The sequence below is a fragment of the Fonsecaea nubica genome (assembly GCF_001646965.1).
Source record: "Fonsecaea nubica strain CBS 269.64 chromosome Unknown Scaff92, whole genome shotgun sequence".
NCBI lineage: Eukaryota > Fungi > Ascomycota > Eurotiomycetes > Chaetothyriales > Herpotrichiellaceae > Fonsecaea > Fonsecaea nubica.
This window is the reverse complement of record NW_019173765.1, coordinates 89,832-103,219: the sequence shown is the minus strand read 5'-3', so window position 1 is coordinate 103,219 and position 13,388 is coordinate 89,832. Positions and strand designations below refer to the sequence as shown.

At 50.6% G+C, this 13,388-nt stretch overlaps 5 protein-coding genes across 5 annotated transcripts; 4 read left to right on the top strand and 1 right to left on the bottom strand.

The window, feature by feature from the left end:
* Positions 1-1,153: 1,153 nt before the first annotated feature.
* On the top strand, positions 1,154-3,655 carry AYO20_09686 (hypothetical protein; the record flags this gene model as incomplete). The annotated part of the gene is made up of 13 exons (XM_022647955.1): positions 1,154-1,333; positions 1,411-1,483; positions 1,587-1,638; positions 1,688-1,779; positions 1,831-1,986; positions 2,057-2,241; positions 2,299-2,422; positions 2,482-2,581; positions 2,636-2,856; positions 2,913-2,969; positions 3,028-3,085; positions 3,154-3,502; positions 3,563-3,655. 13 exons carry the CDS (start codon positions 1,154-1,156, stop codon positions 3,653-3,655), a joined length of 1,740 nt encoding a protein of 579 aa, XP_022496100.1.
* A 768-nt stretch (positions 3,656-4,423) lies between these two features.
* On the top strand, positions 4,424-5,764 carry AYO20_09685 (hypothetical protein; the record flags this gene model as incomplete). Its single annotated transcript, XM_022647954.1, has 3 exons — positions 4,424-4,873; positions 4,935-5,007; positions 5,070-5,764. 3 exons carry the CDS (start codon positions 4,424-4,426, stop codon positions 5,762-5,764), a joined length of 1,218 nt encoding a protein of 405 aa, XP_022496099.1.
* Positions 5,765-6,851: 1,087 nt separating this feature from the next.
* Positions 6,852-8,867, top strand: AYO20_09684 (hypothetical protein; the record flags this gene model as incomplete). The annotated part of the gene is made up of 7 exons (XM_022647953.1): positions 6,852-7,102; positions 7,160-7,398; positions 7,464-7,532; positions 7,593-7,928; positions 8,029-8,313; positions 8,370-8,598; positions 8,651-8,867. 7 exons carry the CDS (start codon positions 6,852-6,854, stop codon positions 8,865-8,867), a joined length of 1,626 nt encoding a protein of 541 aa, XP_022496098.1.
* A 335-nt stretch (positions 8,868-9,202) lies between these two features.
* Positions 9,203-10,526, bottom strand: AYO20_09683 (hypothetical protein; the record flags this gene model as incomplete). The annotated part of the gene is made up of 5 exons (XM_022647952.1): positions 9,203-9,452; positions 9,514-9,861; positions 9,928-10,150; positions 10,224-10,401; positions 10,464-10,526. The coding sequence occupies 5 exons, from the start codon at positions 10,524-10,526 to the stop codon at positions 9,203-9,205; spliced, it is 1,062 nt and encodes a 353-aa protein (XP_022496097.1).
* Positions 10,527-10,883: 357 nt separating this feature from the next.
* On the top strand, positions 10,884-12,857 carry AYO20_09682 (aldehyde dehydrogenase (NAD+); the record flags this gene model as incomplete). The annotated part of the gene is made up of 8 exons (XM_022647951.1): positions 10,884-10,934; positions 11,002-11,027; positions 11,083-11,375; positions 11,493-11,614; positions 11,685-11,888; positions 11,938-12,083; positions 12,159-12,429; positions 12,498-12,857. 8 exons carry the CDS (start codon positions 10,884-10,886, stop codon positions 12,855-12,857), a joined length of 1,473 nt encoding a protein of 490 aa, XP_022496096.1.
* Positions 12,858-13,388: the final 531 nt, after the last annotated feature.

Below are 13,388 nucleotides of genomic sequence, written 5' to 3'. Positions count from 1 at the left end.
ATTGACTTTTGGCAAAAGAATCCTGGTGGCTCAAATTGACCAGATGATAACACTTGTCAGATAATATACCACTACCCTGAGCTAGTGAGAAATGGCTTATGAACGAATTTGTAGTTCGATACGAGTCGGCTGACGCAGTGGGGGTACTTTTCGTAGACAGATAATGTGTGTCACCATAAAGTCATACTGCCGGAACAAATGAATGCTTCCCTCGTCACATGAAAATCTTGGACACCATGGACGTCTCAGATCAGTCGGGGTCATAATTCAGCCCCAGTTGTTTTCCATGTTGGAAGCACTGCCATTGGGGAAGCACTGCCACGGGGAAGCATAGCCACTGGGGAAGCATAATCCACTTGTTTTCTCCTCAAAGACAAGGGTTGGCTTAACACATTGAAGACTCTGGGAGGCTCTAACCATTAGGTACATTCCAACACCCCGACCTTGATTCTAAATTTCAGACGAATCTTGTCCCCTTGCACTATGATCCAGGCAATGTATAAAGGCAGAGATGCGAAGTCGGATAATTTCCACAAAACCACAATGTCCTGCCAGTCGCAATCCTGTCCGATCGAGAGCAGCTCTCTGAGGTCGTGGAGCTCGAAAGACAACTTGCTCGCATGTCGGCAGCAAGCAACACCCTGCCAGCCACAATACACGCGAAATCTCTGGCAAGAATTGTGGAAGTCGTACAAAAACGCTACCGCTGTAGACAAGAGCGATCAATCCGTCTACTTCTACTAGCCCAGGATTTTGTCGTCGCCTTCCCATCAAGGTTGGGTATCAACCAGCAGTTGGGAGATTGATTATGGCTCCAAGGAGATGGATTTTGGGACAAAGTGCAGTGCATCACACCCTTACAGACCTCGATTGGATGTCAATGGCAACACACCTCTGCTCGGCCTCACCACAATGTCGTTTCGAACGACTTGCCGAGACACTCCAAGCAAACGGAATGCTAGATCTGGACAAGGAAAGGGGCTAAGAAAGCCAGTATACATACCTCCTATATAGAACCGCGATTGCGGTTGGGACTTGTCCATCGCAATCGAAAGATCAGTTTTGCCCTTTTTCGCCAAGAGGTGATCAGATCAGAAGAAACCCGTCTTCATCACTGCCGTTTGCCGTTCCATTCCTCTTGACATAAACAATCATGTCACAAACTGCCACCAAGGAGATCTTGGTTGCTCACGAAGAAGAGCACGTTGGTGGCGAGTCTCCGGCTGAGAATCAAGGTGCGCAACCAGACCATCGAATAGTCAAGGCATATGAAGGTGATGGCCCCGAACCTGCCATCACCCTGAAGACTTGGTTGGCACTTACTGCCCTTATGGTAAAGCAATGCTTGCTTTGAAACCCTCTGCCCACGAGGCATAGATCATGCGCTGACTGTTTTGCCTCACCTTGCAGTTCCACTATAGCACGCACAGTGCCTTGATCAGCATCTGCGGGCCCATCATCACATACATCAACGCAGATTTGGGTAAGTTCAAGTATCCTACAGATAAGAAGAAATCATGAGCAGTTCAATCAACTGACGTTTGTTCCCAAATGCCCCGACGCAAACTATACCTGGATCATATCAGCCAAGACCGTTGCAACTGGGATAGCTGCTCTCATCATAGGCACTACTACTGAGTATGTCCTGATCGACGAAGTGACGACAAAGTACTGATCAGATTCATAGTCTTCTTGGTCGACGGTGGGTGACCATCGGAGGGTCGATCCTGGGTGTCATCGGCTGCATCTTGGGGGCTACCGCTCAATCGGTACCACAAGGTGAGTATATATCGGCCTTGTCGTCTGTTCCTGGCTGACTTGACCCGAAAGTCATTGCAGCAATGGCAGTCAACGGCATTGGTGGTGGCGCCTCATTGAACACCTTCGCTTGCATGGCGGAAATCGTGTCGAGGAAACAGCGAGGACTCGTGTTTTCCATAATGTACTTCATGACGTCCTGCTTCGTCATTGCGGGCTCTCTCATCGGTAGGTTCTAGTTCTAGCGATAGATTGAGGCTTGAGAGAAATCCCTAGTCCCGCTACTAACCTGTGACAGGACATGCCATGTTGAGAACTGCGGCTGGCTGGCGAACTCTGTTCTATCTGCTCATTGCCATGAATGCACTGACCACCGTTCTGGGCTATCTCTTCTATCGACCCGGGCCGCCATTGGCCTTGCAGACAACAACCAGGCGACAGATCATCAAAGACTTTGATTATGTTGGCCTATTTGGTGTAACAGTGAGTGATTCATTCTTGATCTTGGTTCCAAATGTTGATATAACCATGAATGACTAGGCCGGACCGGTCTTGTTACTGATTGCCATTATCTGGCTTGGTGGTGCCTATCCGTTCAATTCACCTCAGGTCCTCAGCACGTTTATCATCGGGCTTGTCTTGATTTTCGCCTTGGCCGTATATGGTGAGCAGAGGACATGGTCCTATCCAAGTTGTGTTCAGAAACCTGACTTCAGGCGATAGAGGTCTACGTACCCAAGAATCCGCTCCTGCACCCATTTCTCTTCAAGGAAGTGCGCAAATTCGTTACATTGCTCGTGGTCACCTTTACCAGTGGAATGCTGTAAGCGACACCAATATGTCTCCGTGCACGGCGTGTTGCTGACCTTCATCTCAGATATTACTCTCTCCTGACCTTCTTGTCGCAATACCTATCATTGGGCTATACTGGCTCTAATCCGATCCGGGTTGGCGTGCTTCAAATTCCATTTGGAGTGGGAACCACCATTGGAGGCATTGGCATAGGTCTAGTGTTCCGGTGGCTACGACATCAACGAGTAGCTTTGCTCCTGTCGATCGTTGTTCAGACCTTGTTTATAGGACTCCTAGCTGTCCCAGGTTTGTTTCCACCGTCGTGCCAGACCTACCGAGCGACCGACTGCTGACGATCATAGGTCCGAGCAATCTCGCCATGGCACTTGCATTTATATGCATGTCTGGTATTGGAATCGGTAAGCCTCGAGTTTGACCATTGTCTGAATCGGACATCGCTGACAGTGCCGGACTCAGGTGTGGAGCAGGTGATCACCATTCTCATGGTCCAGCTGGCCCTTCCCGAAGAGTGGATGTCAGTTTTCCCCTTTTCCTCTTCTCTACTCTAAAGATCCCGTGAATTGTCTTCTAACAACAATTCAGTGGGTTTGCATCCGGATCCTTGACGGCTTTTCGTTTGCTCGGTGGCTCTGTGGGCACCGCCATGTACATTACAATCTTTCGACGAGAGGTACCCAAGCATGTACCGCAGGCCATTGCAAGAGCCGCAACTGAAGCCGGGGTGTCGAGCGGTTCAATTCCGGATCTCGTGACAAAACTCTTGACCGGCCAGGGCCCTGAATTGACTTCCATTCCCGGAGTCAATGCTGAGAATCTCGTCCCTATTACGAAAGCTCTTCGCGCAGGATACTTAGACTCGTTCCACATTGTGTGGTACGTTGCGGTTGGTCTGGGTGTCTTGACTCTCATTTGTGCCGCATTCCAGGCAGAGGTACGAGATGCACTCAATTGCTCGTCAGACATGAGCCAGAATTTGCTAACGTGGACACAGCTCTCGAGTCAAGTTGACAATACCGTCGCACAAAAGATTGGGGATGAGGAGATCAAGACCACTGATGGTTCCAAGGGCTTTGGACTGCATTGAACTTGCCGTACTAGGGGCACGCTTCGGATATTCAGGGATTGGGAGGACTGGGCCGTCAAATTAATCTCTAGATACAGCACCCTAGCAAAAATAGCCGTCCACCCCCAACCCAACCAGATGTTTCCACCGCCACCACTACTACACAATATAGCCATTTTACAGCCAATTTATATGATAATTTAATATAATTTGTAGGATATCTAGCTTAGGTCTTATAAGACTAGTTCCGCCAAAAAAGAAGCTATCAATATCGCGTTGTCAGCGCTACTTCCTGCGTCTCGTGAGTTGTCAGGTGTCTTAGTAACAGGTCTAACACCACGCCGACTCGCGTTGAACGATCGTTAAGGGCTGAGTAAATAACGGCCGAGCGGAGTTCCCCACACCCCCGGTGCTGGGGCCCCATGGCTTTCCTTTCCAGGTTAGAACGTGCAGGGACCGACCGCACGTGTCTTGTGGGATGCATTGGCTTTGGGGTAGCTGCCCGTCCCTGTTCCTGGGATTGATGGCCTCGGTTGTGCGACGACGCCGGAATCGCTCTTACGAGTTCTGCTCCACGACCGGGCTCTTCCATTGTGCTGGCGATAACGATAACGGCTCTCGTTGTGGCGTCGCTGGCATATATGCAGAGCTTCGGGCGATTAAGGAACACACTATAGGCTCTTCCCCTTGGACGCATAAGGAACACACTTGTAGGCTCCTTTTCCACGTTTCATATGTTTCAGAGCATCCAATTCAATCAGAAAGACCCGGCCAACAAGTTTTGGCAATATGGCATCCGTTCGACCATTCAAGATTGACGTCCCACAAGTCAAGCTCGACCGACTTCAGCAAAAACTCGCCCTTGCAGATTTCCCAGACGAACCCAGTCATGTCGAGCCTTGGTCAAGAGGTGTTCCTCTCCCGACGATGAAACAGCTCGTCCGGTATTGGCGAGAAAAGTATGACTGGCGGAAAGCGGAAGCTCAGCTCAACCGCTTCCCACAGTACACCACCCAAGTGGAGCTCGACGGGTTTGGAACATATAATGTCCACTTTGTTCATCGACAAAGCGAAGTCAAGAATGCCATCCCTCTGCTCTTCATACATGGCTGGCCCAGTAGTTTCATGGAAGCAATCAAAATCCTGCCCGAGCTCGTGAAAGGGGGACCTGAATTCCCGGCATTTCATGTTGTCGCGCCCAGCCTGATGGATTACGGGTTCTCGGATTCAACCAGAAAGGTAGGCCAGTTGTGGAACTGCAGTCGGTGAATGACATGGTTAACCAACAAGCCTGTTAAAGAGAGGATTTGGGGTTAACGAGCATGCCGAGATCTTCAACAAGCTTATGCACGTCCTGGGATATAATCAGTACGGTGAGTGGCATCACCGTAACCCGCGGACGGAGACTCACAGTCCTCTGCTTCCCCTTGTTTAGTGGTCCAGGCCGGAGACGTGGGCTACTTGATATCACGCTTCTTGGTTCAGAAATACCCCGAATCGTGCCGTGCGCATCATGCCAACATGACCCAGCCCAACAAGCCGACTCAAGAGGACAATCCAGACCTATTTGCCAAGATGGTGGCCATCGGGCCGACCAAAGAGGACGAAGCATTGCTTGCTCGCCACGGCAAGTTTTTCAAAGAAGAGGCAGGCTACTTTCACATCCAGAGCACGCGTCCACAGACCATTGCGTACAGTCTGGCTGATTCACCAGTCGGTCTCCTCGCCTGGATCTACGACAAACTGGTCGGACTCACCGACGACTATCCCTTTACAGAGGACGAGATCTTGACTTGGATCAGCATCCATTGGTTCTCTACTGCTGGTCCCGGTGCACCACCGCGTATCTACTACGAGTTTTGCAATAAGGAACCAACCTCCGAGATTGTCCAGTCAGGAAGATGGGCAGATGCACCATTAGGGGTGGCTCGATTTCCAAAGGAGCCAAGCAACCTCCCGAAATTGTGGCACGAGGGATTAGGTCCCATCGTGCAATGGACCGAGTTCACGAGAGGAGGTCATTTTGCGGCCTATGAGATGCCCAAAGAGCTGTTGGCCGAGGTCAGAAAGATGTATGGAAAGGATGGAGGTGCGGCAGGGATCGTCGAGGGACGAAGTGGTTATGATTGATTATAATCCTGATCCCTTGAGGTCTAAAGACAGTATAGACGGTTATATCATCTTCCTCAGTTGAGGTCCAAAATGGCACGCCCATGGATTTTGCCTTCTTTTGTGTCGACACCAATGAATCGATAGGCCGCGGGCAAAATAAGGACTCCATGTCGACAAGTTCTTAGCCAAGATAGTCTTCACACAACCGCTAAGTGGCTGCCTCGTCAACAGCCTAGTCAATGATGTCCGAGTGACAAACTTACTTTGCTGATGGAGTCACTACAGAGTGCAACTCGTGGTTCAAACGCGGGACAGAGGATGGTCGCATACTCGGTAAGCCTTTGGCCCTGCCTGATAGTAGTTCCGCGGCCTGACCGCCTCAAATGCGCAGATGGCCAGCTCTTTCTTGAGAATGTCTAGAGTGTTATCTTGCGATACGGCGAGGGACTCGATGGCGCCATCGCATGCAACATCGGAAGCTGAGGATTCCAGCTTCCAACTGTTGGAGCATGATCTGAAGCAAATCGGACATTCGAGAGAGTTTGGACAAGTCGCTCGCGTGAGAGAACCGTAGGAGCGCGCTGTACATGAAAGATGCGACAAGCAATGTCGTAGGCTCCTCCTCCGCCGTCCCGGACGATGTATATTTGCTGCCAGGGGATCAAGGAGTCGTAAAAATCTCCATTACACCGACGACTGCACAGTCATTCCCTAGCCAAGTAGATATATCGATGTTTTGCTAAAGCATAAATAACATGTATACGTTGTTGCTCGCCAGCCAAACGATACACTTTCAGTCTGTCAGGCCGCGACTCGACTCATCGTTGTATTCCAAACCCGAGTTCTGTTCATCAGACCATGACCAACGTTGCTAGAGTGTGAGTGATCCGACGGGGTTGGTGGTCTTCCCAAAACAAGGGCCAAAGTTTTGGTCGTTCTAGTCGAGTCGTAGGCATCGGTACCCCCACAGGTCAATGTCAAAGCAAACTATGCGTTGAATCATTTCAAGGAGGTAAGACAGTAGACGCACGCATTTGGTGAACTACACCTTTCACCCTAAAACATCCACATTCTCTGGTCCTCGAGCCGAGAAGCCTTGACGAACATGGGCATCGCAGGTCAGAACATGGCAGAACCGACGTGGGCCGGTGGCCTGGAATCGAAGAGGCTCAGGACTTATCTCTTTGCTTTCCTCATCCCTACGGTGATATATTTCCTGGTTAAGGCTCTACAGCGGCCGAAAAGGCGATTCCCTAATGTCCCATGGCTCCGGTTGTCGTCGAAACCAGGCAAAAAGGGAGAGAAGGAAGATGCCATGAAATTTGTCGAGAATGGACACAAGGTAATCATGGAAGGGTACAGGAGGGTAAGACAGAGCCACACAGCAAATGAGTACTGTATCCTCGATGCAAGGGCTGATACCGTGCAGTATACCAGGCAAGGGCTCAATTGGATGATGAGAACTCCCGAAGGAGGCCAATTTGTCGTCCATCCCAAATTCGTCGAAGAACTCCGGTCGGCAAAAGAGACGGATCTTCATAATCTACCAGCCAATAACGACTTGATGCAGACGCGCCACACTATGCACAAAGATCTGGAATGGGACCAGTATCACTTCAATGTGGTGTCGAAACAACTCACTCACAGTTTGGGTATGTGAACGAACAAAACGAGTGCGAAGACGACAGCTGCTGACGTCCAACCTTCTCCGGGACAGGACCTGGCCTACCAGAGATTGTCGACGAGTGCAAAGGAGCATTTGCAACCGAGATTGGTCATCCAGAAGGTGGGTGATTACTCTGAGGATTCACCAGTACTTGGGCTTTGGGGCTGAACTCGTTTGTAGACTGGAAATCGGTGCACATGTACCCCACGGCATTCAACATTGTGACAAGGACAGCCAATCGGTTGCTGTTTGGCAAGGAATTGGCCCGAGATCCATCGTTTCTCAAAATGGCCATCGAATACAGCGAGTGCTTCTTTGGCGGCGCAAACATGGTGCGACACTACCCTGAGTGGATGAAGCCGTTGGTGCTTCGCTTCCGCACGGGACTGGCCCAGCAGACCGCCATCGCCAACGAGAAGCTCATCCCCGTGCTCAAACAGAGACTCAAGGATATGGAACGGGCAAAGAAGGAGAACAGATGGGCCGAGTATGAAAAGACAAAACCGGCAGACACAAGTGAGTGCACAGGATAGCACTAATGACGATCAAAGCATACAAATGACGGAGCGATGTTCCGTCGGGCAACGTTCTGATTGAACTGACTTTTACTCTCTAGTTCAATGGGTACTGGATATCACGCCTCCCGAGAAAATGAACTTGAAAGTTGTGACTTTGAGGTTGGTCCACATTCTTACCGCGGCCGTCCATACCAGCAGCGTCACATTTCTGAACACCATGTACGACTTGGCTGCCCATCCCGAAGTTCTTGACGAGTTGCGGCAGGAGATCAACGACGTCTTTGCTTCCGAGAACGGCCTCTGGAGAAAGCAAGGCCTGACCAAATTGGTAAAGATGGACAGCTTCATCAAAGAGTCTGCTCGATTCCACCCGTTTCAGGCTGGTATGTTGGGATCTTCCCTTCCCGGCCAACATACTTCGTTCCTCTAATTTATCCAGGTACAATGGATCGTATTGCGATGCGTGACTATACATTGAGCGACGGGACGTTCGTGCCCAAAGGGACTTACATGCTGACTCCATCCTCGGCCGCGAATCTGGATCCCGATGTTTGGGGTCCCGATGCCGAAAAGTTCGATCCCTGGAGGTTTCAAAGAATGCGGCAAGCGCCAGGCCAGGAAACGCTTCATTCAATGGTCCAGACGACGCCCAACTTTACATTTTTTGGGTAAGGCGAGCTGAAACACCTGGCAAGTGATTTGCTGACCATCAAACTATAGACATGGCAAGCATGCATGCCCCGGACGATTCTTCGCCGTGAATGAGATCAAAGTGCTCTTGACGTATACACTGGTCCACTACGACGTCAAGTACCCTCCAAACGCACCCACGCCTGAAATGATGTGGTTCTCGGGCAAGACCATGCCTGACATGAAGACTTATCTACTGTGGAAGGAGAGAAAGGACGTCCAATTGCCTTGGAATGAAGTATCCTAGATTGCAGAATCGAGGGTTGATGGCATATGCTTTGACAAAAGGCATCACTTGTGCGCCACTGTTGAGGAGATTAGACTCGGATTTCTGACTAGGTCTCTATCCACTCCGAACATATAGATCCATAAATTTCATCTCTGTAGTGTCGTCGGCAATCTGTGCAAGAGTTAAGCAAACTCAGCCAGCTAGAGGCGCCAAATGCTTAGCAGTCAATGAAAGGTACCTCGATGGTCAAGATTCGAAAAGATGCTCTCAAAGCTCTTGCACTATGCTATCTAGTCTCGGGACCAAACACTGGGTCTCTCGATGGCAACTCGAGTTCAAATGGAATGGTAAACTCAACTCAAATTGAATGAGAACTTGCCAAATATCTCCCCCGCTGCAAACTTGCTGAATATATCAGGCAGCTGAGAGAAGTCACACTCGGTCGACTCTGGAACAATGTCATGTATTGACACAGTCGCCATCATATCCTTCAAATCGATCGGGTTCCCCGTTTGGGTTCCTTTCATCACTAGACCTTTCTTGATAAACGGCATAATACTCAGTGGGATGGCCTCATGAGGAACACCAACCGCGACAAGGGTCCTGCAACGCCGGTCAGCAATCAGACCCGCGGGAAAGTTCATCTGTCAATATAACACGGTACCTTTGAAAGCCGCAGATCTCGGCTCCAATGAGATAGCCTGCGGATGTGGGAGTGCATATCAAACACCCTGCCAACAAGCCACCTTGAGTCAACTCCGAGACCTTGCTCTTGACGGTGTCGAGATCACTCGAGTCGAGGACATGCTGGGCCCCGGCCCGCAAAGCTCTATCCCGAGCATCCTGCGACACGTCCAACCCGACGACTTGAAAGCCAAGCGCCCTGGCAAATCGCACAGCCAGAGTCCCGACTCCTCCAAGGCCAATGACGCCGATCAGACCTCTCGCCGGAGCGTCAAGTCGTTTCAAAGCGGCAAATGCTGTGATTCCGGCGCAAAACAAGGGGGCCAACCTATTTTACCCTTTTGGTCAGCGAGACGATGACAGCCAAAACCGTGCAATGGATAGCGGAGCTGACTTTGGAGCATCCAACGTGTCAGGGATTTTGATCGCAACCAGGGCTGACACCACCGCATATTCGGCCCAGAAACCATCCACGTCGAATCCGAGATCCCTCTTTCCAGATTCGCAAAATTGGCCTGACCCGGCCAGGCACCTTTCACAATTCGCACAGAAGTTGGCCGCATTGGTGAAGCCGACTCGATCGCCGTTTCGCAAGTTGGTCGCGGTCGATTCATGCTCTGTCACCCAAGGATAGAATTTCAGTTGGACCGACCGGTCGAGCACGCAGTAGCTTAGCTTGACTTCACATACTGGAAACCACTACCCCTACTGCCTCGTGGCCAGGGACCACACCAGTTTTATCTCCGAGGTATCCTTTCCATGGCACCAAGTCTGAGGCACAGATGCTAGTTGAAAGAATCTTCACAAGGAGTTCTCCGGGTCCTGGCTTGGGCACTGCCTTCTCGACAAGCTTCAGAGGTTCGCCGGGCTAGTGGATCATCAGATCAGTCCAGGACACAACCCGCTCGAAACGTGTCTGTGCCTGCTTACTTTTTGGAACACGACGGCTTTCATTTGGGTTGGAAGTCCATCGTCGGTTTTCAAGGAACTCATGATCACCGTAGGAATGAATTCGAGGCAAACTTCCACAATTGACTGTTACAGATATTGAAATTCTAGGACTCTGCGTGGTGTTTAACAGACCTCTGCATTCCTCACCCCGTGAAATTTTGTGATCCTGATTGAGCAATTTTGGTTCTGCAAACATCGCCACAAACGACTCGCCATAAACGACAGCACCTCGTCCACTTACGCGCCTGCAATGTCGACCGTGGGGAACTAGCCCTGAGGGCGTCTAAATCTCGAAAGATCTAGAATTGGAGAATAACGTGTCGAGATTCGAGTGTCTCGTACCATCCGAGGGCGACAGCGGCAAAAGCAGTACCAACACTTCCCGCAAGGACGGACAACATGGAAAACGTGATAGAAGATCTTGCGAACAAGATTTACATCAACAACAAGGTCAGTGAGAGAAAGTAGAATGTATCCAAGACCATGATCAATGACCATAAGCTAAGACTGTGATCAGTATGTTGAAGCTAAAGGGCAAGACCGGTAAGGGCATGAAGTAATGACTGTTGTGTCAGCGATGATATTGAAGAGATTACAGCCTCAAACTCTACAATCCTGCCACTGGCAATCTCGTGTCGGAGCAGGTCGCCATCGCCAGCCAGACTGATGTCGACTCAGCCGTTCAAGCAGCCGAGGCGGCCATGTTGCCCGGGAGTCCTTGGAGGACCATGACCGCCAGCGATCGAGCAGCGTGCTTTTGGAAATTGTCCGAGCTCATTAGCGACCCGGTTCACTCTGATATCATAGGGAAGTTGGACGCGGCCTGTTTCGGACGGCCTCTGAGTCAGTTCGCGGCGATAGACGCGAAGGTAGCACGCGACGGACTGCGATGTGAGCGCCACAAATTCTCTTTCATGAGGGATCGTCAACGACTATCTTCCGATTTTCGTTGGAAACCTTGGATCCGTCTTCTCTAAACCATGTTCCTGCTAATGTGATGTAAACCAGACTATGCCGGATGGGTGGACAAGTTCCATGGCGAGTGCCACACTCAAGAAGGAGGATTCATCAAATGCGTCCGCCGAGAACCAATCGGTGTATGTGCGGCCATCATCGCATGGAATGGTCCGGTGAGTGAGGTTGGCATCTTTGGCAAGTTAACTCTGATTCAGCTGAACTGATCTTCTACAATCCCACCAGTTGCCCAGCATATTCATGAAGGCCGGCCCAGCACTCGCGGCAGGAAACGCACTCATTCTCAAACCGAGCGAGAAAACACCTCTCGGAGCACTGTACGTGGCAGACCTGTTCAGAGAAGCAGGGTTTCCTCCTGGCGTTTTCCAGGTCGTCACCGGAGCCGGTCAAGTTGGCGCCATGCTCGCTTCGCATATGAGAATCAGAAAGGTCAGTGATGCTAGCGATGTGGCTGAGTTGCCAGCTGATCCGAATGTAGATCAGTTTCACGGGCTCGGTGGCAACCGGCAAGAAGATTCAAGAAGCGGCAGCCAAGTCGAATCTGAAAAGAGTCACACTCGAGCTGGGCGGGAAAAGCCCATTGATTGTTTTCGACGATGCCAAGTTGGACCTGGCGGCGTTCTGGTAAGAGGGGTTGACTGTCTGGTCCTGTTGAGGCCATTCGATCATGATCCATTTATTGACGCTTGCTTCCGACAGGGGAGCAAACACAATCGCACTCAACTCAGGACAGTACTGTGTTGCCGCTTCTAGGGTTTACGTCCAGCAAGGCGTCTACGATGCCTTTCTCGAAAAGTACAAAGGTGCTCTCGAACAAATTGCTGCGGCAAAAGGAGACCCTTTCGAAAAGGGTACAGTGTATGGACCGGTGGCTGACAAACTTCAATTCGACCGTGTCAGCCATTATATTGAAGCGGGGAAGAAAGAAGCGACCTTGTTGACTGGTGGCGAAGTAGACGATGGCGCCGCGGTAAGTCAACCCTTTGGTTTTACTATTTTCCCTCAACGGGATATGGCGTGGACTGATCCTTGGAAAAGGGACTCTATATACCGCCAACGGTATTCGTCGATCCGAAACCCGATGCCAGGATCTACAAGGAGGAGATATTCGGTCCCGTATCGACGGTGAGGAAGTTCAAGACAGAGGAAGAGGTGGTGGCCATGGCCAACGACTCCGAGTATGGCTTGAATGCGGGTGTCTTTACCCAAGATTTGGACCGAGCATGGCGCATGACTTCTTCACTCGAGTCAGGCACCGTGTGTATCAATGCAATGTCGATGGTCACGACGCAAACTCCATTTGGGGGAGTCAAGCAGTCTGGGTACGGAAGCGAGGGTGGGATGGACAGCCTCCTCGCCTACACGCAGGTGAAAACGGTCATTATCAGTGCGACATGACGTGGCATGACGGGGCATTTCAACATCTGGTTGTGAAGATGAGTATGGGAACGGCCCATTTCTCGAGGCTGGTATCAGTTTCAACTACATTAGAGAACTATGTAAGTGAGCTCGAGATATTGGGAAGCCATACCAATCACACAATTAAGATTCATTAGAACGGAACAAACGCGACTACCACACGGGAAATGAATGCCACGTCTGGGAGGACTGCGCTGTGAGCATTCTAGTTTATAGACCGGTTCGCATTTCCCCTGCACAAGCTACCATGAAGCCTACACGTTTAAGACCTTTCGAGTGGTCTTGGGTTTATGGGGCTCTCCTCACTCTTTAAGCACATGGTCGTTTTGAGCGACGCTGGCTCTTGCTGGTTCTGTCATGGCATTTCCTCGAGTATCAGCACGTTTATAGGGATACAGCGGGGTCGCCTTATAGTATGGGGAAAAGATGACATGTTAGTGGTTCGTTACCTTACGACTCGGACTTTGTATATGCTGCATATAAAGTAGTGTCACGGGGCACCGATAGCTA